This window comes from Dipteris shenzhenensis, chromosome 2, assembly GCF_047967505.1.
Source record: "Dipteris shenzhenensis isolate YYH24624 ecotype China chromosome 2, Dip_SZ_1.0, whole genome shotgun sequence".
Lineage (NCBI taxonomy): Eukaryota > Viridiplantae > Streptophyta > Polypodiopsida > Gleicheniales > Dipteridaceae > Dipteris > Dipteris shenzhenensis.
In genome coordinates, this window is record NC_141597.1 from 13,892,621 (window position 1) to 13,916,267 (window position 23,647).

At 47.9% G+C, this 23,647-nt stretch overlaps 1 protein-coding gene across 3 annotated transcripts; it reads left to right on the forward strand.

Annotated features, from left to right (window-relative positions):
- On the forward strand, positions 1-19,793 carry LOC147904358 (SET domain-containing protein). Of its 3 annotated transcripts, XM_087394093.1 has the most exons (6): positions 1-140; positions 238-613; positions 739-935; positions 4,280-4,574; positions 18,986-19,248; positions 19,371-19,465. In XM_087394093.1, the coding sequence occupies exons 1-6, from the start codon at positions 118-120 to the stop codon at positions 19,381-19,383; spliced, it is 1,167 nt and encodes a 388-aa protein (XP_087250219.1). In that variant the 5' UTR covers positions 1-117; the 3' UTR covers positions 19,384-19,465. The 3 variants fall into 3 exon arrangements, with proteins under 3 accessions (XP_087250219.1, XP_087250212.1, XP_087250214.1); XM_087394086.1 differs by having other exon boundaries at positions 18,986-19,793; XM_087394088.1 differs by lacking the exon at positions 1-140 and having other exon boundaries at positions 489-613; positions 735-935; positions 18,986-19,793.
- The last annotated feature ends 3,854 nt before the right edge of the window (positions 19,794-23,647 follow it).

The following is a 23,647-nucleotide window of genomic DNA, read 5'->3' on the forward strand; positions in this document are numbered from 1 at the left end:
ATTAGTGCTAAAAAGTTAGCCCTCCATAGTACCGGCCCCCTAGGTATAGAAATATAGAAAATAGAAATAGGAATATAAAGACGTAAACCACTATCTGGTGGATGCTACTTCTCAACGATGTCACCTTCTTCTACAGCAAGGTGCTTCCCACTCACTTTCACATCTCTTTTCTTAGACGTACCTTAGACAGCCAAAGGGCTCTTCCCTGACATGTTTCCCTTGATCCGATGTATGCAGGAGAATCCGAGGTTTTTTGAAGTGGATGGCTGCCCATGGCATTCAATGTAGTGATGGTCTTGATTTCACTCTTGGTGATGGCATTGTTTCTGACATTGGTGTGAAGGCACTGTACGATTTCCATGAAGGGGATTTGATTGCAACCATACCCAAAAAGGCCTGCTTAACTGTGAAAACGACAGGTGCAGCAGAGCTGATACAGGAAGCTGAACTAGACGGCGGCTTAGGGCTTGCTGTTGCTCTGATGTATGAAAGAAGTAGGAAAGAGAGATCTCCCTGGTACGAATATCTACAGCTGCTACCCTCCCGGCAGGCATTGCCTATGGTTTGGGAACCTCGCGAGATAGAACTCCTACGTGGCACTGAGCTACATGCGGTGAGTATACGAATGTTAAACGATGCCAAAAACCCAGAGGCTTGACTTCTAGGTCCGTCTATTTGCCAGACTTGGCGGGGAGCTAGGGTGACTTCCGTTCTTTTGGCTTGTGATAATGTAGGCAGGCTGTTCAGGAGGACAAGAAGCTCATTAAAGAGGACTGGGAGGAATGTATTTACCCATTGAGTAAACTGTATCCGCGTGATTTTCCTTTCGAACATTTTTCCTTGGAGGAGTACTTATCGGCAAAAACGCTTGTGGCATCTCGGACCTTTGAAATCGATGAGCACCACGGTTATGGCATGGTTCCACTGGCTGACCTGTGGGTATTCTGAACCTTTTCAATGGCTTTCATTTTATGAATTGCTTCTTAATTCATCCAAGCAATGCAAGGATCAGTTCTAACGTAAACGTACCCATTTCTCCAACCGCTGTTTTCAAGCTTTTGCATCCTATTGCAAACCAAAGCGAAATGGGGAGGCTTGGCTGCGAGTGCGAGACGATGAGATTCAAGCACCATAAATTTTTTTAGAAAAAGTGGGATCTCGATTCTCATTGGGCTTCGTTGCCTTCTTCCAACAAGGATAGGATAGGCTGACTACTTGCTTTCCACAATGCTTAAGTCCTAATCTTGTTGAATACATATACGGATTTACATCAATGGCAACTTGACTATCATGCTCAGCTTACAAAGAGCGACAAATGAAAAGACATAGTTCAAGGAATTGAAATGTACCATGAAATGTATTACGTAACAATCACACGAGTTAATCAACCCATTGGTTTGATTTTTCAAAGATAGTAAATATTCTTTGTGAACATAGTTCTTTAAATGCAAGCTAGAGACCACGAACTGAGATTCCAAGATTAGATATGCCTTTGCATCAATGCTATTATGAAATAAAATATTTGACCAAATAGAAGCGAGTGTGTTTGCCAAAAGATGACATGGGCAGTCAGCTGCAAATTGCTGCCTCAGATGCCCCTCTGAGTTCTCTGCTACAGTGAATTGTCTGAGCATATCAGGCCGCCTATAGGACTAATGGCTGACCTCTTTTATGCTGCTCACAAATCGCCCATTGTGCTTGGAACTGCATCCTCAGGTCGGCCTGGGCAGACTGCTCCGAATGTCTAAGGACCTTTGCGTCAGCTTGTTGTGAGCCAGCCGTGCAAGCAGCAAGAAGCCCTCTGAAGCGCCTTAGTTCTACGTTGAAAAAGCCTTCAAAACTGCGCCAGGTCAGCCCTCTCTTGGTCCCTCATCATCGATGGCGAATGATACCATATAAGAGTGGTGCATGTGCGGAAGTGTGAGAAGAGAGAGAGAGAGAGAGAGAGAGAGAGAGATAGGCAATAGCAACTGAATTATCCAGGGTACAATTCTCAGCCAAGGGGGCCCACAAGTGAGACACAGAATGAAGAATGGAGGAGCGGCCCCCAGCCAGCCTGGTGGGCTGGCCAGATGAACCGACCAGATAGTCGACCTGACCCGACCCATACGTTGGCTGACCCGACCCATGCAGAGTCGGGGTGGGTACGTTAACCCGACCAGTCCCAACCTGATTGGGAGCCCAAACTGGCTCCAACCCAGCCATTACCTAGGGCCGTTGGCCCTTGCGTAACCTAGCCTATCAGGCCTACCTAATCGTATCCTTTCTGGCGGGCACACCCACATAGAAGCCCTCTCTCACTATGAGATGCCATACTTTAACAGTGGCAACCATCCCCTCATCCATGAGGAATGTATGCTTGTTTTGCTGCTAGGCTCTGCTGCGGCTTGTTTCGCTCAGCTGCTTGGCTTCTGATGCTTGACTAATGCTACTTTGCTTTCCGCTGCTAGCTGGCTAGTTGCTTCTTGCTTGTGCTTCTAGCTTTGCTGCCAGCGTCACATTCACAGTTGCATTCACCTTTGCTAACACACAATTGCCTCTTCTTTGAGGTACAAGTCACCTTTGTTGAAGTAGCATACAGTTTGAGGACTGATGTCACTTGTGAACAACTCTGGTTCACTGATTCGGGAAGGCTAGTGTCCAGATTTGCTGCAAGAAACGGTGACCGAAGAGACAACGAAATAACAAGCTCCAAAAATGGTGACTAGTTTTGAGCAGGAATGAGAGAAGGGAGAGAGAGAGCATTTGAAACTGACCTTCAAAAAGTCTGATACCACACTATTGTGAGTGAATGTGTGTGATGTGCTAGGCAAATACAAGAGACAAGAATTCTTCAACCCTTTTTCTTAATCTTCTCCATTGCTTCTTCTTGTTCACAGACTTCTTGAATTTTCTGTTCTTTAATCAAGTGCCATACATATCTCACACCTTCTCTTGTCACTCTTTACTTTAGGGTATGTCCACACCATCATCACACACACATATACAACACATGGGTTATTTTAATAAAGGTCTTGAAGCATGAGCATCGGCAACTGAACTGGGTCCACCTTATGGCCAACTGCTCTGAGTTGATCTTTCATACCTTCACTTTCGTGAGGTCATCCTGCATAGTGTTACCCTCCATGCTCTTGGTGAACAGCTGGGTTTTGGAGGTGGAGGATCCTTGCTGTATTGTTTGTTTCATATAGGTCCTGCAAGATGTCCCATACTCTTGAACCCCTCGAACGAAGGGACAGGGTTTCAATAAAGGCCGTGAACAAACAAACAAAGGCCAGACAGGGAACTGCCACCAAGGAGAGGAAAGGACTGGGTTGGGTGAAGGACACAGAGAAGTTGGAGGTGACCCCTTCGTCTCGGTCAAAATCCTCTTCATTGACCTGAATCCAAGATAGCCATTGTTGTAGCTTGCCAAGTTCAAGTTGCCAGGAGCCACCATTAACAGAGATTCGCCGCCCTCGTCAAGAGTGTTGGAACTTTTCATCCTCTTGACGGGTACGTGCGCTTGTCTTGTGGCCTCTTAAAGCCAGTGCACTAATCCTCTCAGAGGTCTACTATCCAAAAAGCACCTGCGCATAGAGCCACCTCCCAAACTAGGGAGGCAATAAGGAGTGATTTCGTATTCACATACTGGAAATGTGCTTGGAAACACAGTCTCTCTAGTCTCGACAAAGAATCATGCTATTGGTCGAGCGTGCTTGATGTGCTAGTTTCATAGTAATCTTGGACCCTAAGAAAACACATCCCAATTATACTAGAGGATCTGACTATCTCAACTGGTTCCCCTGCAAGTGTGAAAGTCTCTTGCAGAAGTGGAGCTTCAATAGTGTTGAAGTTTATAATCTTGGTGTTTCCCAGGTTGACCTTCATGTTACGGTTCTCGCAAAAAGCCTGCAAAAGTTGCCAGATGGATCTATAGTCTTACTGCTGTGTTTGATATCAGAACTATAGCATCCCCATATAGCAAGATAGGTATGACAGACTATGCCAGAGATCCTTGACCTCCTAGAGCATCAACATAAGAGGCCAGCTCATTAAAGTAAAGTCTAAAGAGGGTGGGCTTTAATGACGTTGGAGTGGATGTGATAGCAGCTAGTGTTTAATACAATTGTCGATTGTCTGTAATGTGTTGATTATCTGTAATTGTGTGGGGGATACGTTACAAAACTGCTCTTTTCATTTTATTTTAGCATGTTTTATCAAAGTATTTGTATGTACGAGTCCGCATCTCAAGGAACTGCATCGTATATGATTCTGCGTGTCTGCACATCTTTTGTAGGTTTAATCACAAAACGGGAGCAGAAGATGTACACTTCACAAGTATATTCAGTGATTCTGAATCAGATGTTGAAGATCCTGGTACTTCAAAACAGCAAGAGGCATCCAGAATCGGACTTACTGCAGAGGAGAAGGGAGGCAGTCCAACATTTTCGAGGAAGGGTGATAAAATGCAAAGGCTTGAAAGAAATGAACACATAGCACCACGAGGATCGCTTAACTCCACAGAATGTTCAAACGAAACTAGCGATGTTTTGGAGATGATCCTTGTGAAGGATGTGTCAAGTGGATCAGAGGTAAAAAAAGTTTGATCGCAATAATCTGATTTTTTCTGCCTTTTCATATTGAAACTTGGCTAGTCATGTGGTTTGTGTTGTGGGTGGTTGGTTTTTGACCTAGCAAATACAGTAGGATGTGCATGGTTTTGTTTTGCATACTGCTGTTTCCTCTTTTCTGCCTAACATTTTTTAACATCAGACATTTGAAGGTATTACCAAACTAAACACCCTAGAGAGTTTTTTGCCTCTCTTTTCTTCCTCAGACACAGCAAGAAGTATTTGAAATTCAGGAAATCCTTCATAAAACATTGACATTTTGAGTCATCTTGAAACAACTGCGTGGGCTGGTACAGATAGCAAATGATCTCTCTCTCTCTCTCTCTCTCTCTCTCTATACACCAGCTGCCATACTCTCGTCAAACACCCTGCCTCTGCTCCAGCCATCCCTGGAGTCTGGACCTGTAAGAAGGACCAAGAAATCAAGAAAATCAAGAAAGTCAGGACAGAGATCAAGAAAGTGCAGAAAAAAGGAGATCCCAGCAGTATTTCTTTGCAATGCACTAAGAAAAGACCAACACGATTGAAGGTCATACCAGGACACAAACACACCCACTCCCACAAATGTGAGGAATTTCTTCAATTCTGCACAGCAGGGACAACTCATAATGCTACATCCAATGTCCTTGCAAGTCTCAACAAAATATGCTTAGCATTGATTGAGAAAATTGATATCGTGGAGGCCACAAGTGTGGCCCTCCTAATAGAGAAATCACATGTGGATAAAACATTATCTGAATTGAAGAAGCAAGGAGGGAAGATTCAAGAAGAATGGAGAAAGGAGAGGTAGAAAGGGGAAGAATGGGAGAAAGAAAAAGCTGAGTGGGAAGCTCTAAAAAACAAACTCCAGGATAAGGCACATGCTTTGGGAATTGAAGTGGAGCAATGAAAGGACATGAAGGGTACCGGAAGGGAGTTGTAAGGCCATGGAAGAGCTCAAAACAGAAAATGCCACTCTTAGAAGAGATATCGCAGTTTTTTCTGGAAAAAGAAGAGATATCGCAGTTATGCAAGCAAGAATGCAAATAACACATGCTGAGCTCAAGCAACAAATCAGCAAAGGAGAGGTGAAGATGATGGGGTGGAAAGATGTGGTCAAGAAACATACAACAGCCCCCAAGAAAGAGTTTATTTCTGAAGCCCTGGAGGAGGAAAATAGAAGAGCTAGCAAGGCACTGAATGTCTTGGTTAGAGGCGTCATAGTGGGAGATACTCCAACGACAGATGCCAAAAGCTTGTTTGATAAGATGGGGGTCAATCTCACTTGTGAGACAGCCTGGAGAGTGGGATAGGCAAAGACACCTATGAGACCACAAGTAATGAAGCTCAGGACTGCTATGGACAGATCTAGCCTCATGAGTATGAGGACAACTCTGAAAGGGACCGGGATATACTTGGATGATGATCTCACTCTCCTACAGCAAGAGCACATGAGGGAGGGAATGGTGCGCGTGATGGCAGCAAGAGAGGCAGGAAAATGGGATGCATACAGGATTGGCAAGGTGATTATTTGAGAGTAGATAGATAGGGAATAGAAGGAAGAGAAGGAAAGGGGGAACTGGATAGCACATGATGGTGTCGGGCCCATGGGATGAGTGCAGTGACAGGATATACATGGGAGTCAGCTCACATAAGAGTGAGGAGAGATAGTGGAGTATGAGGCTTAGGGGATGTGGTTGTCCTTTTCAGATCACATATGAGACCCCACTCATATTGGTGGTACAGAGAGAGGAGCACGCACAACATATGTTGATATGAGTCCAGCTACCAGATGCTAGACGGATCTTCATTGCGGTGTGCTGTTTTCCTCCATACACGTCATCTTACACTTGTTTTGTAGACTATCAAGAGACTACAGGAGATGTAGATTCAAGAGACTCTGATTTGGGGTGTGATGAGCCTATATGAGTTTAGAGGGAGAGTGGTGCTCCAGGAGGCTTATCGGATTGGATCGAGAGCACGATGGGGGTGAAGCAAGGCTGCTCTCTTTCATCGACTATTTTTGGACTCTACATTGATAATATCACATCCTTTATAGATTTCCTAGGAGGCGAGGAATCATTATTGGTTCACCTCGTGATATAGATATTGCTATATGCTGATGACATATTTCTCATACCATCTTCAACGGAGGGGCTGCAGAGACATTTGCAGGCCCTGGAGGTGTTCTGTAGAGAGAGAGACTTGACAATCAACGTTAGGAAGACCAAGATAATGATCTTCAACAACTCAGGCATAGTGCTTCACTGACGTAGCTTCACTGACCGAGGTGAGCCAGTGGAGTAGTGTAGTCGGAGCAGTCTTCACAGAACCTCTATTCACCATGCCCAAGTAGCTAGGGCTCGACTCACATGGGGGTAGAGTGCTTTGGCCCGGCTAGAGAGATAGTGCTTCGAGGCACACTTTCATGATTCACCGGTGAAGGGTTGGCTTTTCGATACTTTAGTGCGGCCGACTGCCATGTACATTGTATGCAGCACCGTTCTGGGTGAGTGATCTCTCGGTGACAGAGTGGAGCGGCTACAAGTGATTATGGGGTCTAGGATGATTTAGAGTAAGCCATCAGTCCCACATGAGAAAATATAGGAAGAGTTTGCCATGACACCTCTCCAGGTTGACGCCATCTTTTAGACAGTAACATTCATCCACTTCATTGGAGACTATGGAGGCTGGCCTTAGAGTCATTCAGACGGCTAGCAGAGAGCGGGGCAAACACATGGTATGTATGTATATCCACATGGTTTGCCGAGCATGGTATTCAGATGGACATGCTTCCCCGCTTTCAGTACAACATGGACGTGCCACCTGAGTCGATCCCACGAGACAAGAGTAACCGAATCAGATGGCTAGATCTCCTTCAGCTCCATACATTGCAGACTTGGGGAGGAGACCGGGAGTTCCCCACCAAGATCCAATTCTATCATCGCGACCAATTCTTGACAGTATCGGAGGAGGGATTCATCATTAGACCCCCGTACCTCAAGGATAGAGGAGTCTCACATGCACTGAGGATCGCCATTGGACAGATACGGGTCTTGTCCCATCAGTTGAGGATTGAGGGGGAGAGCTGCAAGTATATCGGGAGAGTAGTAGATTTGTATGCTATGCACGCTCGAGGTGGTTGAGAGAGAGGAGCATTTTATATCTGCCTACCCAATTTACTATGAGATCCGGGGATGATACCATTGTCTCTACCAGGAGGGGGGCGGCTTCGGTCCACTCTCATGATTGTTCCACTTCCATGACCAGGTATGCACTGGGCTCAATCTAATCGAGATGCGGCGACACAGGGAGACACTATTGCGACAGATTAGAGACGAGTAGGATGTGACCAGGCCTCAGGATATAGAGGTAGACCTAGCACAGCGGCGCATCACAGACTTCTATGCATTTGAGTCAGCTCCAGGACACAGTGGAGTGGAGGAGGAGCCAACTGATATGAGGACAGTCTGGATCAGCAAAGGGAGAGGGACCCAGAGACCACTTACGCCATGGAGAGCGACTAGCGCACACTATTGAGGTCCAGTCTATCTCAGCTTTCCTCAGAGAAGACCGCAGAGACGAGGAGGAACTCTGGACATAGCTCAGCAGGTTCAGAGATCGAGGAGACCACGTCCCTCGCCATAGCGTGAGACGACTTGACAGCCTGAGATATTTTCACAGCTCACCGGAGAGCCACCACGGTGTCGGGCTTTGGCTTTGGAGTCCCAGTTCTCAGTTTGCTTCAGTTTGTATTTGATTTTGCTTGAGCTCTTGAGCTCTTTAGCTTAGCATTGCTTAGCTTAGTACTCAGCAAGGGCTCCGAACGTGCCCTTTGCTTCAGCCCATTGAGGCTTGAATGAGTTTTCTTCTTGGTGTACTTTGTCCCATAGGCCCACGAGGCCTCCCGAGGACGTTGATATATATTTCTTTCTTTTCTCTTTCTCAGCGGCTCCACCCCTCAAATCGCTTTATCAGGTTTCTTTTAGTCTCATAGACCCTTTGGTCTTCCGAAGACTTTTAATAAACTCTCCCTCTCCCTCCTCCAACTTCCCCCCCTTCCCACCCCGCCCCGATAGGCTGGGATCTGAAGAGGCTAGGGTGACTGTTGAGCCTGCTGCAGAAGCTTAGGCATTTGCTGGACAGTCCGGTGATGAAGGTTGAGGTGCCGTTGCTGCTAAGGGAACTGCTGTTACTACTGGTTGGGGCTGATGGTACTACTGCACTAGCGCTAAGGCAACTACTGCCAATGCTGGAGCTGATGGATATGAGGGAACATGCCAGGGATGAAGAATCTGCAAAATTGCACCTTCTTTATCCTATTCAAGCTCACAAAATTGCCAATGATTTCTGTGCAGTCAAACAAAACAGCCCGAACAGAACACTCAGTTCATGAATTGACTAGAGTCCGATTCGCATTGCTTTACGATTGTCATGGTAGCCTCTCTCAAATTTACTTCATGACCAGGCTCCCTTCAGGGAACCTAAATTGCGATTCTCAATCCAGATATAAATCTGTAATTTCATCATATCCATGACCTGGAATTCTGTATGATCCTGTATCAAAGTAAAACCTTCACAACTTGCTTCGCTCCATCCAGGATAACCCTGGACGAGATGATCTCAAAAACTCACAAAGACAAGTTCTCATAAAAATGAGGTTTGCACTCTTTTTCTAGCGATAGAGTGGCTGTGATACAAACTGATACGAGCACCAAGGCCCAAGCCTGGGTGTAATCCAGGTTCTACTCTAATGCCAAGGCCTGCAAAACAATCATGAATTATATAGGGGAGCTGGCGGCTCAACTTCTAGCTGTTGATCCTGTACAAAGGTTCACCCTTCGAGTCAGAGATTAGCCAACCACCGTGCCGCATTTGTGACCACAATCCTTGTGTCCATACCAACTACTAGTAACTTCTGTTGGAGATATCCTAGTCAAAGAGTGTGTTGGTGTTTAGTACTAGGTGATCTAGTACTAGTCTATGTATTGTGAGTCTTGTGTGAGTGCCACGTGTCATCATGGGACTTATCCCATATGCACTAGGTGCTCCCTCTTTGCTTGCTGGTTGGCACTTCCTGCAAGAGGCGCCTGCACGTGTGGCTCCCCAAGGAGGTTGTGGAGCTCTCCATCGCCAAAATCAGGGTTTCTGAGCTGCTGCTGCATAGCTGCCTTCAACAGAGCATTTTCGGAGGTTTTCAATGCCAAGAACAGGCTTTTATTACTGCTGCTGTGTAGTCGGCCACCTGACAGCACTCTCTGCAGCATTTCGAGTCATTTGAGGGCCTTTTCGAGCGGTCTCTTGGCTTCCAGCACATCTACTACAGCGATTTTCAGACTAGTGTCCTGCTACACATTTTGGAGCTGTTCTAGGGAGCCGCCCTGCACGTTGGTGACCAGCCTTTGCACTTCGGGGTGCCCTAGTGAGCCGCTTTGCAGATTTCGGACCTGCTACAGCACTTTAGGCTGCTATCCACTCTAACAAAGCTATTTTCAGTCATGACCTCTTTGTCTTCAAGTTCTATCCTTGTGGGAAAGTTTAAAGGGGAAGGTTTTCCCACATGGCAAACCAAAATGCAGCTTCTCCTTATGCGTGAAGGAGTTTAGGATGTTGAGGATGACCAGGTTGAGTTACCTAATCAACAACAACAAAAGATTTGGAAGCAGTAGAATGCTAAGGCCATTGCCCTCATTGGTCTTTGCTTAGCTAACTCTCTCATCCATCATATGGACTTCAAGTCAACAACTAAGCAGATTTGGAGTCACCTCGAGACCTTTGGTAACAAAATCACCAACTCTAAAGTTTTTTTGAAGCTCAAATTTAATGATCTGAAAATGCAAGAGAGTGATGAGTTGAGTGATCATCTAGCTTGGTTTCAATCTCTTGTTCAACAACTCTCAAGTTTGAAGAGTGTCCTTGATGATGAAGATAAAATGGCCGTCCTTATGAAGAGTATGCATGGCATTTCTCACTTTGAGCACACTCTTGAGATCCTTCGTCTTGCCACTACCATGTTTGATGATATGGTGGCCCTCCTCATTGAGAAATCATCACAATAAGGAAGCCACTCTTGCCTCTCCTATTGATCATGCATTTGCTTCCACAAGCAAATGGAAGACCAACAAGAACATTATTTGCAGGTTTTGCAAGAGGAAAGGACTCATTGAAGCCCATTGCTTCAAGAAGAAAGCACAGGATCATACCAATCTTCTAGCTGAAGACGAAGCTGAACCTGAAGAGCCCTCGGAGGAGATACATGGAGCTACAGCAGAGGTTCATGGCCTCTCTCTTGACAACGAGGATCCATTTGACCAGGCTTTCTAGGCCCCTATGCTATGTGTGTTTGTGTTGAGTCAAATAAAGGTTCTCAGCCTTGAGTTGTCCCTCTAAATTGAATGTATTTGGAGTCAAAAAGAGGTACTCTACCGTGGGTTATCCCCCAAAAATGAATGTATTGTCTTTTACTTTGGTTGATGGTATTGACCACCCAGCTCAGAGTAAGGGGGGATGACGAGTGATGGTTTGCCCTTGCCGGTCGCAAGCTATTGACTGAGAAGTCACTATCACACGGGAGGTGTTGGATAGTTGGACTTGCTCTTTGTAGTATTGCGGTGGAGGGGGGATCGGTCTACTCTTGCGTGTCACACTCTTTGCTCTGAAGGAGGGTGTTGGAGATATCATAGTCAAAGAGTGTGTTGGTGTCTAGTACGAGGTGATCTAGTACTAGTCTATGTGTGTGAGTCTTGTGTGAGTGCCACGTGTCATCATGGGACTTATCCCATATGCACTAGGTGCTAGTATGTGAGTGAGTAGCCTATATAAGACTTGTACTTCACTTGTCTTGATACACGTGATGAATGAATGAAGGCCTTCTTCATGTCTTCATTTGAGCATTATTTCGTCACCCCCCCCCCCCCCCTTCTCTCTCTCTCTCTCTCTCTCTCTCTCTCTCTCCCGCTACCCTCCCTCCCGCTGCTGCCCTCCCTCTCGTTACCCTCCCTCCCGCTGCTGCCCTCCCTCCCGCTACCCTCCCTCCCGCTGCTACCCTCCCTCCCTCGCTGCTACCCTCCCGCTACCCTCCCTCCCGTTGCTACCCTCCCTCGACGCCCCCTCGCCGCCCCCTCCCTCCCGCTGCTACCCTCGACGCTCCCTCGCCGCCCCCTCGTCGCTCTCCCTCTACCCTCCCTCCCGCTGCTACCCTCCCTCGCGCTACCCCCCCTCGCCGCCCCCTCGCCGCTCTCCCTCGTGCTCTCCCTCGCCGCTCTCCCTCGCCGCTCCCCTCGCTCGTCGCTCCCCTCCCTCGCCGCTCCCCTCGCTCCTCCCCTCGTCGTCTCTCCTCCCCTCGCCGCTCAGCCCCCTCCCCTCACCGCCGCTCAACTCCTTCCCCCTCACCGCCGCTCAGCCCCCTCCCCCTCACCGCCGCTCAGCCCCCTCCCTTGTCGCTCAGCCTCCCCCTCTCTCGCTGCTTAGCCCCCTCCCTCGCCACTCAGCTCCCTCCCCCCCCCTCGTCGCTCAGCCCCCCCCCCCCCCTCCCACCCCCTCGTCGCTCAGCCCCCTCCCCCTCGTTGCTCCGCCTCCCCCTCCCTCGTCGCTCGCCCCCTCCCTCGTCGCTCAGCCCCCCCTCCCCTGTAGCTCTACTCTGCCCCCCCTCCTGTAGCTCCACTCTGCCCCTCCCCTCCCGTAGCTCCACTCTACTCCCCCCCCTCCCGCAGCCTCTGCACCACCCCCCCTCCCTTAGCCTCTGCCCCACACCCTCCCGCAGCCTTCCCGTGGTTTGAGGGCCCTTGTCTGCTGCAAGCCTTGGCTTGCCACTGGCCTTGCGCAGGCCTGCGCACCCCTACAACAATGCTGCACAAGATCTGCCTCCCCTGGAAATCGTGCACTTGAACAAGTCCTACAATGGCCCACAAACCCAAACAATCTCCGAAGCCAATTGTGGGAGAGATCACAAAGCGCATCTCCAGGAGTGGATTAGCAATTGACAGCCAACCAGCCCTGAACATCGGGTGCAATGGACACCAATGCAGTTCTTTCTCCCGTAGCCATCATCTCTACTCCAATCACTGCCCCCCCCACCACTGTACCACTCAGCCTGCCCCTCACAGGAGAGGGTCACAGTCCCTCACCCCCCACACAGCTTCCTTCTGTCTCCACTACTCTTATGTCCCCCCTTCCCCTCACCCAGCAGCCTTTCTCCACTCCTCTGCCATATACAGCTAGCCTATCGCCCACGCCTCCACAGCCATACGCCATGTCCCAGTTCGCACCCCCCCGGGTCCCACCTGAGACGATAGATTACATCTTTGCGGAGCTACATCGACTACAGGATCACACCGTAGCACAAGACCAGCTTATTCAGAGCATGCGCGAGGAGATCACTCACCTCCGTCAGGAGGTTGTCTCTCACTACTACAGTCACAGCGGCCCCGCGCACTACACCAGAGGTAGAGGAGCGGATCGCTACTATCCATACTGCTATTGCGGAGACTACCAGATGGGTGGACGTTGCGAGACGGGCACCCAAAGCAGCAGTCTCAGCCACCATCGCCGAGCAAGAACAGAGGGCCAGTAAGGCTCTCAACATCGGAGTACGAGGTATCCCCCACGCAGATTCACTCACCCCCTTAGCGGACACGACTGCTTTTGTGACCTCTACCCTCGGCCTCGTCGAGCATGGGATCGAGCATGCATGGCGCACAGGACGGGATCCCACGCGCCCACAGCCACTCATCATCCGATTCAGGGATACTCAGGCTCGACTTGCAGCACTCAGGCAGCGTGCTACACTACGGGACCACCCTACTATCTTCATGGATGAGGATCTCACACCTATGCTTCAGCAACGAGATGTAGCCCGTCAGGAGGGGAAGTGGGCTGTCGTCCGAGATGGCCGCCTGTTAGTTGGCCCCCGCCGCCGAGCCCCACCAGGTACTCCAGACATGGTAGCAGACTCCCCCCCCAAATAGGGAGACATGGTCTATGAGACTCAGACTCAGCACACAGTACCCTTGGCATGCACCGTATGGAACTGTAATGGTACCCTCTGGTCTGACCCTGGGAACTTCTCAGAGTCATACACTGGACGCGACATCGCTTTCTATACAGAGACACATGAGAGCCCCGAGCGCCCTCTCCCCTTGGTCAGTGGCTATACCTGGGAGTCAGTATTCCGTGAGGAGACCAGATATACTGGGGGGGTCTAAGGGTCAGGCGGAGTTGCAGTACTCCTTCGCTCAGCACTCACGAGCTTGACATCCGTGGTTAGACGGGATGCCCATGCCCGTTACCTATGGCTCCGATTCCGACGCCCCTCCACACGCAACCTCTTTATTGCAGTCTGCTATTTTCCTCCTAAGACGTCACATTTCGCACGGATGCTTCGCGAGGATACGGGGGTATCCCCCTATCTAGATCTCTACTCAGACATTGTGGAGTTCTCCAGACGCGGAGAGGTTCTCCTAGTTGGGGATTTCAACGCAAGGACAGGTGCACGTCAGACATCACTCCTGGATTTCCACTTAGATCCGGTCCTATTACCTGAGATGGACACAGAGGACTTGGGCTTCCCTCGCTCCTTGGCTGACAGTCGCGCTCCCGTTACTGGGTATGGGCAGGCTCTTTTGGACCTTGGACGCATACATGATCTGGTCATCTACAATGGACTAGATCGGTGGCCTACCTCCTCTGGTTTCACATGTTTCCCACATGGCAGAGGAGCCAGTGTCGTCGACTATATTTGTGGGATCTTCTGCTTTAGCCCCACAGATCACTGACTTCCGCACTGCACCCTTACCCCCAGGAGCCGATCACACTTACCTTTTCTTTCATATACTTGCGTCCCGAGCCCCTCCCAGCCACACCCCTAACTATACTACCTATCATGATATACACTTCGATCATAACCTCTCACCTGATTACTCAGCCCACCTAGCCTCCCTCCTCAGACACATAGGCACTATACCCTCTCTAGATCACCGAGCCACCCTTATCACCCACTCCCTTCACAATGCAGCCCGCCACATCTTTCCTTCCACTGCCCGGTCCACCCGTCCTCCATCCGCTGGCTCTACCCCTTGCAACAGATGGTATGATGACGAGTGCAAAGCATTACGCCGCACACTCCGACTCACAACCCAGCGAAACGCTAGGGCCAACCCACGTCTCACCAGGGATTATCGTCGACTAGTCCGTCGCAAGAAGCTAGCCTTCCTGCGCCAGAATGAGGATACGCTAGTGAGTTTAGTAGCAACTCCAAGGATTTCTGGAGGAAATTCCTAGAATGCCGATCCCCCTCCCCCCTCACGGACACTTTCCTTTGGCACACCTACGCACGCACACTCTATGATATCCCTGATTAGCCCCCTCCCGACCTCTCAGTCACCCCCCGCCCCAATTCTTGTATCCTCTTCACAACCCAGGGAGTCACCCACGCAGCACATAAGCTTCATAACGGTCAAGCTAAGGATCATGAGGGCCTATGCACAGAGTTTGTTGCCTATGGCATCAAAACTCTAGCCCCCATCTTGGCAACGCTGTTCAATGAAGCTGTCTGTCACGGGTTCCCTAGAGCCTGGACCCTGAACACTATCACACCCATCCACAAAGCAGGAGATCCCATGGATCCAGGGAATTACAGGACCATCATGGTTGGACATGTTATGTCCAAGATCTATGCATCAGTGTTAGATGGCGAGGTCAGTGCTCGCGCAGAGATACAGGGGCTCAGGGCTTCCGGACAGGCCGGCTTCAGGACGGATCACTCGACTTACGATCACATTTTTACACTTAGAGGGATCATTGAGGAGGCCAGACACAGGAGACAGAAAGTATATTGTTGCTCTGTGGATTTCCGCAAGGCATTCGACACCGTTCCCCGCGTCCGACTCATCAGACGTCTGCAGGAGTTAGGCTACAACTCGGCGATTATCTGGGCAGTACTAGCTCTCTATGAGCGGGTGACAGGGCAGGTCAGGATTGGCACCAGCTGGACCCCAGAGATCACGAGCACTATCAGAGTCAAACAAGGATGTCCCTTGTCACCGACTCTATTTTGCCTCTACATCGACGAGCTCGAGACCACCATCAGGACACTCGGAGGTGCAGGCTGCTCTCTTGCGGAGACTGCCATCCAGATTCTCCTATACGCAGACGATGTAGTACTACTATCCTCTTTTGCTACTGGTCTTCAGCGCTTGAATCTCTCGCATCAAAGCTTTGGCCCCTTAGGATGTATCCGTGAAGTTGCAGTTACCTTAGACATGGACCATGCATCCCGTTTTTTACCTGTTGTGGCTCAAGCCATATGTAGATCCGGCACTAGCAACAGTTTTAGATGTGGAGCAGGCTGAAATTGTTGATGAGGCCGAGATAGTTGAGCCTGAGCAGATCTTGTTTCATTGGTAGATCTTGTTTCATTGGTTCAAGAAAGGGACATGCAATCGACAACACTTGTATCCAGTGAAGTTCAAGCTCAAAGGCTCCCACGCGGCACCATGGGTGGAAACGGATTACCCAGACCTCCTCGCAGCATACGAGGAGACCTTTTCCATACCCTAGTTCGTGTTCCAGTAGAAGGGGGGGTCACGGGTATCTGCAGCCCATGGCCATGCTGGCTATTGCCAGCGCATTAAACTTCAGCTGCCATGCAAGCAACCAATGCAACAGCCACTCAGGCTGGCACACAGGCAAGACAGCCATGTAGGCTGTCAGGACAGTGCCACGCCGGCAGTGGGACAGTGCCACATCATCGTTCATGTCAGCAAGCACCAGACTGCCATGTGACAGTCGGGCCACGTCAGCCAGGGGTTGGTGCAGGTTGGGTAGAGGCAAAGCCTGGTTGGTGGGTCTGTAACAGGCCAGTTGGCCAGTTTAGGGTCCAAAGGCGCCTATAAAAGGCAGCCCCTTGGCCCTCATTCTTTATCTACTCCTACAGGTTCCAGCCTTCAGTCAGCAGCAGTCCTCAGAGCTTGGATCAGGGCAGGATAGTCTGCAGCAGCCCAGCAGCCCCCTCCAACCCTCCTTCAGTTAGTCCTCAGCTGGTCAAGATATCCAGATCCATGGATGAGAATATCCTTGATGCACGTTTTGAGCTGGTCAGGATCGTGGGGCACGCGAGCAATGTTTTTTGACTTCTGGCTGGTATTTAGAGTCTAGACCTTGTACTAACAAGTGGGCACCACCACACTTGGCACACCCTTTGGGATTGCTCCACATTTGACACCTTTGGCTTTGGTCTTCATCCCCATGCACATTTCTATCCTACCTTCACCTTTTGCATCTATCTACACACACTCCAACACCTGCTCTTGAGAAACACTGCACACAGCCTGGCTACTATTGTTGCTGCTCTCAACACAAACACTCCCACAACCTTGTCACCATCAACCACTCTATCACCACTGAATAACTTCTGACTAGCCTAAATACGTTCCTTCATGCTTCCTACGTCAAAGTCTACTTAATGTGCTCCGCTGATGATGCCAAAATTGTTGCTAGAAGACGCTGCTGAGACTCCCTTACGAAGATTTTGCCAAATGTATTCGGTGGGATCTCTTCGTAACTTTCGGCCGCCACCTCTATGGCTGCTTGGCTTGTCCCTTTCGCTGGCTTCTCTGGTCTCGGAACCTATTGGGGCTCAGACCATTCGACTGGGAGTTCTGGCGGGGGCTGGCTTCATCCTTTGGTTCTCATCCTTCACCTTGGCCTTTGCTTTATCCTCTGCTTCGTGGAGTTGGTATCAATCTCGACAGCCAGCATATGGATGGACATCATGCATATCTTGGTCCTTGATGGCTTATGGTCTAGGTTGCAAGGGTCTTCCAGAGCAGTCTTGACTGGGTAGCAGGCTGTTTCTGATAAACAGTCCCTTCTTTTGTTGTCCCACTCTTGCATGATTAGCCAGTCTTGGCTCTTTCAGACTTTGCAGGGTCTTTTATGCTCTGCATGATGTATTTAACCTGGGGTTTTTTAGTCTGGGTAGTTTCTCTCGTACTCTCTAGAAGTTTATTTCTTAAAAAAAGAATCTCTCTGTACTATTACACTGTGAGGTGAAGAGTCGTGTTTCTCCCCAAGAAGATACTGTTTTCAGAATAGGTTGAACTCTTTGTAACAGACACATCTATTCACGAGGCACGTGTGATTCAGCAAGGGAGTGCACTGAAGCCTTACAGGTCCCGGCGCCATGGGAGCTGAGTATGGAAGACATATCTATGCATGTAGTACATGTCCATCTGAGTTGTAAATTTCCAATTCCCTGTCTACGGTTCCACTCCTCTTTTGTACCAGTCACAGTACATATCCCTGTTGTAAATTCTCACTCCTAACTCCGAAGATTGATGCTGATCAATAAGACAGGGTAGTTGAAATTTTTGAACTGTGCTTTGTGATTTTGAATTTGTTAACATGAGATTCTATCTTCTATGATCTATACTGAACATAAGTATGTTCAAGCTTCTTTGTTTTGGAATATACAATGCAATAAACCAATTGCTACAGTAACACATTTAGTACTAGAGACAATTCTTAGCTGCAAGCCTTTAGTGCAACATCCTTCTGTAAACATAAGGATGCCTGTCCTCAATCAGCCCCGCTGCTTTGGTAGTCTCACAATAGAGTACTTAGGTGCCCAAAGCAATAGCATGTGTGCTGCACCTTGGCTGAGCCATCTGCTTCTCCAACTTGCCCTGCAACGCTATATTGAAAGTTTCTGCATCTCACACGCTCTTCATATCTTCTCTTCATCGCATGCTTTCACTGCATCTCACACGCTCTTTAAATATAGCGCATGGAGTCCTCATCTTTGATCTTGGAATTCCATTCAGATGCTGTAAAAACATGTTTGGCAATAGCCTTGAATATGTAAAGCATGCCTGTGCTTCCCATCAGTATCTTAATCCCTTCTGGCCATTACTTCATTGGATATGATGCATAGTTTTTGTACTTTTTTTGCCTTGGTCCTTTCAACCATGTACACTTGGTTGCCAGCCACTTTGTTAGACAAACACATCCACATTGCAGAATAAGTTTGCAGCAATTTATTTACTAACATAAAGCCAAGGCAAGGATTGCCAGTTATACTGATGGGGCATGCATACACATTTCCACTCAGATTGTTAGCAACGAGTTTGGTAATATGTAGCTGGAGGTGAGGAACTTCTAACTGCAAAGAGCCTTCATCCCTATCACATTACCAGCTACCAGCTGATGGGAAATTCCCACCGTCCATCATATTCCCTGCCCTAGAGAAGTCAGGCTAAGCCTGAGGAGGTAGCTGTTTGTTCATCCATAACATTTATTATGTGCATTTATGACATCATGCTTTAAATTTAAATGAATATTTTTTCTTGTGGGAATTTACAAATTGAAATGCATTCAACGAACATGTTTGTTTGCAGATTTTCAACACATATGGGAGTTTGAGCAATGCTGCCCTTTTGCACCGTTATGGATTCACTGAGTTTGGAAATCCGTATGACATCGTCAATATTGACTTTGCACTAGTGGTGGAATACTGTACATTGGTCTTCTCAAAACGGCATGTGCGCAATCGAGTGCGTTTCTGGAGACGATTTGGTTGTACCGCCTGCAAAACGCAAAGCAGTGAATATTTTGAAATCTCTGCCTGTGGAGAGCCGCAGATTGAGCTACTCTTTCTGTTGTATGTAGTCCATCTTTCAGATGATGCGTTTGAAAGACTTGATTTTACTGCTGACAATGGAGATGTAGATGAAAGTTTTGCGCGACGCTACCAGTGGACTGATCATTTACTTGGTATTGTAGTAGACAGAGCTAGTAGCCCTGGGAATCAAGGATCAAAGTCAGTGCCATCAAGGGGAAGGAACCAACAGGATAGAGTCCTTGCACATTCAAAGGAGGCAGTTAACCTGCAGGATGTTTTTCTCACAGCAGAGGTATGTGAGGGTTTGCTGTGGCTTTACAATAGACGAGATAAACTGTATGGGACGGCATCTCTAGATGAGGATCAACAACTTCTTGAAACTGTTAGTCGTCCTGCACAGCACAAGATTTTTGATGCATTGTCCTTGCGTGTGAGTGAGAGGCGTATCCTCAGAAATTTGTGCCAACGAGTTTCAAACAAAGTGAAAGGGTCTTAAAAGTTTATTTAAAAGTATGGTGCATCCATCCTGTCCTCAACATAATTAAAATTCCTTAGAGAATTTGTGACACAATAGACGCAAAAGGAAATGTAAGTATGGCTTAAGGGGTGCAAATAGTTTCTGAAAAATCAGTCCATTGGTTACTGGTCTATTTAACCTGTCCTTTCATATATTTGCTTGTATACTTGATTGGAGCTTTTTAACATTATCATTCACATTCACTGAGCCAATTACCTTCTCATGTAGGCATTATTGTTAAAGGGACAAATTTTTTGTGGAATCCAAGGCACAGAAATCAGCCATGATTGCATGCTTTGAGAGTGTGCATTTCATAATCAAGAAGTTAGTAATGAACCAAAAGTGTAGAAATACACATCTACTTCAATATGAAATTATGTAACCCATTATGATATCTAGATTGTCCTAACCTCCAAATGTCTATAACCTCCAAATATTTATCAACTTCATCTTTAACAATTAAAAAATAGATTGAAGAGGTGTTCCCTCTTTTTCGACCCGATGATGACTCAATCCTAATATTACCAATACTTGATTGAAAGGGAATGTGGGCCTTTAGATTTTCAACAGGTACAAGGCTAGAGTCAAGCTGTTGTAACTTGTCATCTGCTCATTTATCAATCGATCACCAAGAATTATGAATTTTTTGAAAGATAATATAACTATTTTTATCCTGTAGGGGTAGATACCCGATTTCCTTTCCATGAAGCCACTGTTAGAGTTATGTGCATCTCATAGTGAGTGAGGGCTTCTATGTGGGTGTGCCTGCCCTATTCAGGATAGGTTTGACTGAGTGTTTATGCCTATTTATGGGCTGTTTGGCAGGGCACTATGACCCAGTTTGTTTGGCAACAGGGCCAGCCCATTTTGGGTCAACCGACCCAGCTTGGGTTGGTTGATTGACCCTGGGGTTGGTCATATGGCAGCCATTTGGTCAGCCACTGCCAGGCCATTATTAGGCCCAGCCTGTTGGTATCTCGTGGAGAACTTTTCTTCTCCGACTCTGGGTGATTGCTTTGCCCAAGTATAGAGTTGCCATTGCCTCATATTCTCTCTCTCTCTCTCTCTCTCTCTCTCTCTCTTTGCCATATTCTTTAGCACTTCACCACTCTCATGTGGTATCAGACTTCAAGACGGGAAGGGACCAAGAGAGGGTAGGCCTAACGTGGGTTTTCTTGAACCCATTGTGGCATAGTTATTGCAAGCATTCTGACTTGTGTCCTGTTGCAATGAAAGGTGCCTCTTCCATCAGTTTGTGGAAGGCTACAGGAGGTGATTGGTTCATGGGGTGTTGGGGTAAAGGCACATTGCCTACCCTTAATTAAAGAATTAAAGATAGGACACCTATGACTGTCTTAAGACAGTCATAGGGTAAACCTAATCCTAATAAAACATAAGTGAGTTTGTGGTGTGGCTTACTATCACTTCACACCCGCACTAGTGTGTCTCTCTCCCTTACTCTCACTCTCTTGCTCCCTTCCTCTCCTCTTCCCCCTCTCAACTGGTATCAGAGCTATCGAGCCTTCTCTCCCTCTACCTCATCCTCATCCATACCGTACGGACGTACGGACAGATCCGTACGGCCGTACGTCGTCCGTACGATCGTACGGCCGTACGTCGTCCGTACGATCGTACGGACCAGGACGCAGAGCCGTACGGCGGCGCGTTTTCGAGGGGATACGGCGGTCGTGGGTGCGTGCATCGCAGGCGGCGCGGGTTTTCGAGGGCATCCGAGAAGGCGTGGTCGCGGGCGCGTTTCGTACAGCAGCTGCGCATTTTGCAGGCCCTTGACGCGGGCGTGGGCGTCGTCCACCTGCTGCAGTACAGCAGCATACCTGTTGTGTTTGTGCAGCAGTTCTTACATTAGCTGTACGGACAGTCCGTACAGCCGTACGGACAGTCCGTACAGCCGTACGGACTGCCGTACAGCCGTACGGACTGCCGTACAGCTGTACGGGAGCTTTGGCTTCCTTTTTTGTACTGTACGCAGTACGGTTGGCTTCGACATCAGCTGGGTACAAAAGTACAGCTTTTCTTTGTTGCCAAAAATCTCGTTTTTTTTTTGGGGGAAGTGTGCACCGATAGTACTCTGCAGGGACAAAAGTACAGCAGGTACTGGAAAGTACAGCATATTTTTTGCAGGTACTTTGCAGGTACTAGAAAGTACAGCACATTTTCTGATTGGAAGAGGAATATTCCTGAAGCATTCTAGCAGTATACTGTGCATTTGTTGAGGTACATCAGGCACTCTCGTGTCACTCACGCTTGAGGTGACTTGTGCCACAGTGGTGGTGTTTGTGCAGTTACTTGTCATTCAGGAAGGTCAGATGCTTGCAGAAGCTTCTATGCATTTACTGAGTACAATTCTCAGTTTTGGGTGATCTTATCAAAGGGCTTTTGCCTGGATGTGTTTGCAGTATATGCCTTAAGGCAGTGTGTAGCCAGGGTGCACACATTTGCTTTATTTCCGCAGTGCATTTGGTGACATTTGTTGCAGGTCACATTCTTTGTACGCACTTTGAAAATCTCAGTTGAGCCACGCTTGGTCAGGGCGCATCGAGTTTACTCGGTCCCTAATTGCCCATCGTTGACAGTGCTCAAAAGATTTTCTTCTTGGTGTCTGTACGTTGTGATTTGTGTTGTTACTGAGTACACAGGGGCAGCCTATGCATTACACATTGTTAGGTACAAGTGTCAGAGAGATTTCATATTGCATGCTACCTCAGTGTTGAGGTGTTCTCCACTTGATTCAGGTGTCAGATCAAGGGGCTTTTGCCCAGACTTTGTTTGATAGCACTTGGGTTACCGACAGAGATCTTCAGATGCATTTTCTCCCCTTGGTATAAGGGTGATTGCTTGGAATTTATCCCATTTACTGTTGCAGGTTTTGTGACAGGCTGAAGGGTCATTTACTGTTTTTGGGGTGTTTGTCAAGTGGTTTCTGCAATTTAACTCAGTGCCATACCTCATCTGAGGTGGGAGAAGTGATCAGTACAGTCAGTACAACAGTGTTTACAGCAGTGTTGGTGGTTTTGTCAGATGATTGTGCACTGTTAAGCACTTGTTGAGCAGCAATAGCAGTCTGAAATTACTGTTTTTATGCCTCTTTGAGCTCAGAACAGTTTGTCAGAGATACAGTATTTGCAGGGACATTTACTGTTTTGCTGCAGATTTTACTGACAGTAAAAACAGCACCATTGAGAGTGCTTCTGGCTCTTGAATAGAGCAGGCTTTTCTGAGAAATCAGAACTTTTATTCAGTCTTTTTACTTCCAGGGAGTCAGGTACTTTCCTCATCTGATATGGCATCAGGAGGAGGTGATTCTTCAATTCTGAACATAAAGAAACTGGAAGGAGCACATAACTATGCATTATGGGCAGAACAGTGCTTGAATGTACTTCTGTTGAAGAAGATTGCTAAGCCCATAAGGGTAAAGGGTGTCAAGCCATCTGATATGGCAGCTGATGACTGGGAAGAGCTTGATTTGTCCGCGAGGGCAGCTATCATGCTCACTATTTCAGACACTCTTGTGTTCAATGTACAGGCTGAAAAGACCTCTTATGGTCTATGGCAAAGACTAGAAGAATTATATGCCCAAAAGAGCTCAGCCAGTAAGGTTTATTGGCTGAATAAGCTGGTTGATCTTCGCATGAAGGAAGGTACAGCTATGACCTCACACTTGAGTGAGTTCAATGCTATTTTTACACAGCTTATTGCACAGGGGTTGAACCTTGATGAGGAGTTCAAGGCTACTTTCTTGCTGTGTACCCTCCCTGAGAGTTGGGACACTTTCAAGACCACCCTGTCAAACTCAAATGCCACTCTTATTTATGCTGATGTAGAGAGCTCTCTCCTTATGGAGGAGATGAGCAGGAAGAATAATGCGGGCAGCAAGTCTTCAAGTGCTTTGCAAGTACAGGA

Bases quoted from the DNA above. Each gene is read 5' to 3' on its own strand.
- LOC147904358 (XM_087394086.1), top strand. From the start codon at position 118: ATGTCACCTTCTTCTACAGCAAG. The intron at 936-4,279 runs GTGGGTATTCTG...CATCTTTTGTAG, and splicing joins ATGGTTCCACTGGCTGACCT to GTTTAATCACAAAACGGGAG. The intron at 4,575-18,985 runs GTAAAAAAAGTT...GTTTGTTTGCAG, and splicing joins ATGTGTCAAGTGGATCAGAG to ATTTTCAACACATATGGGAG.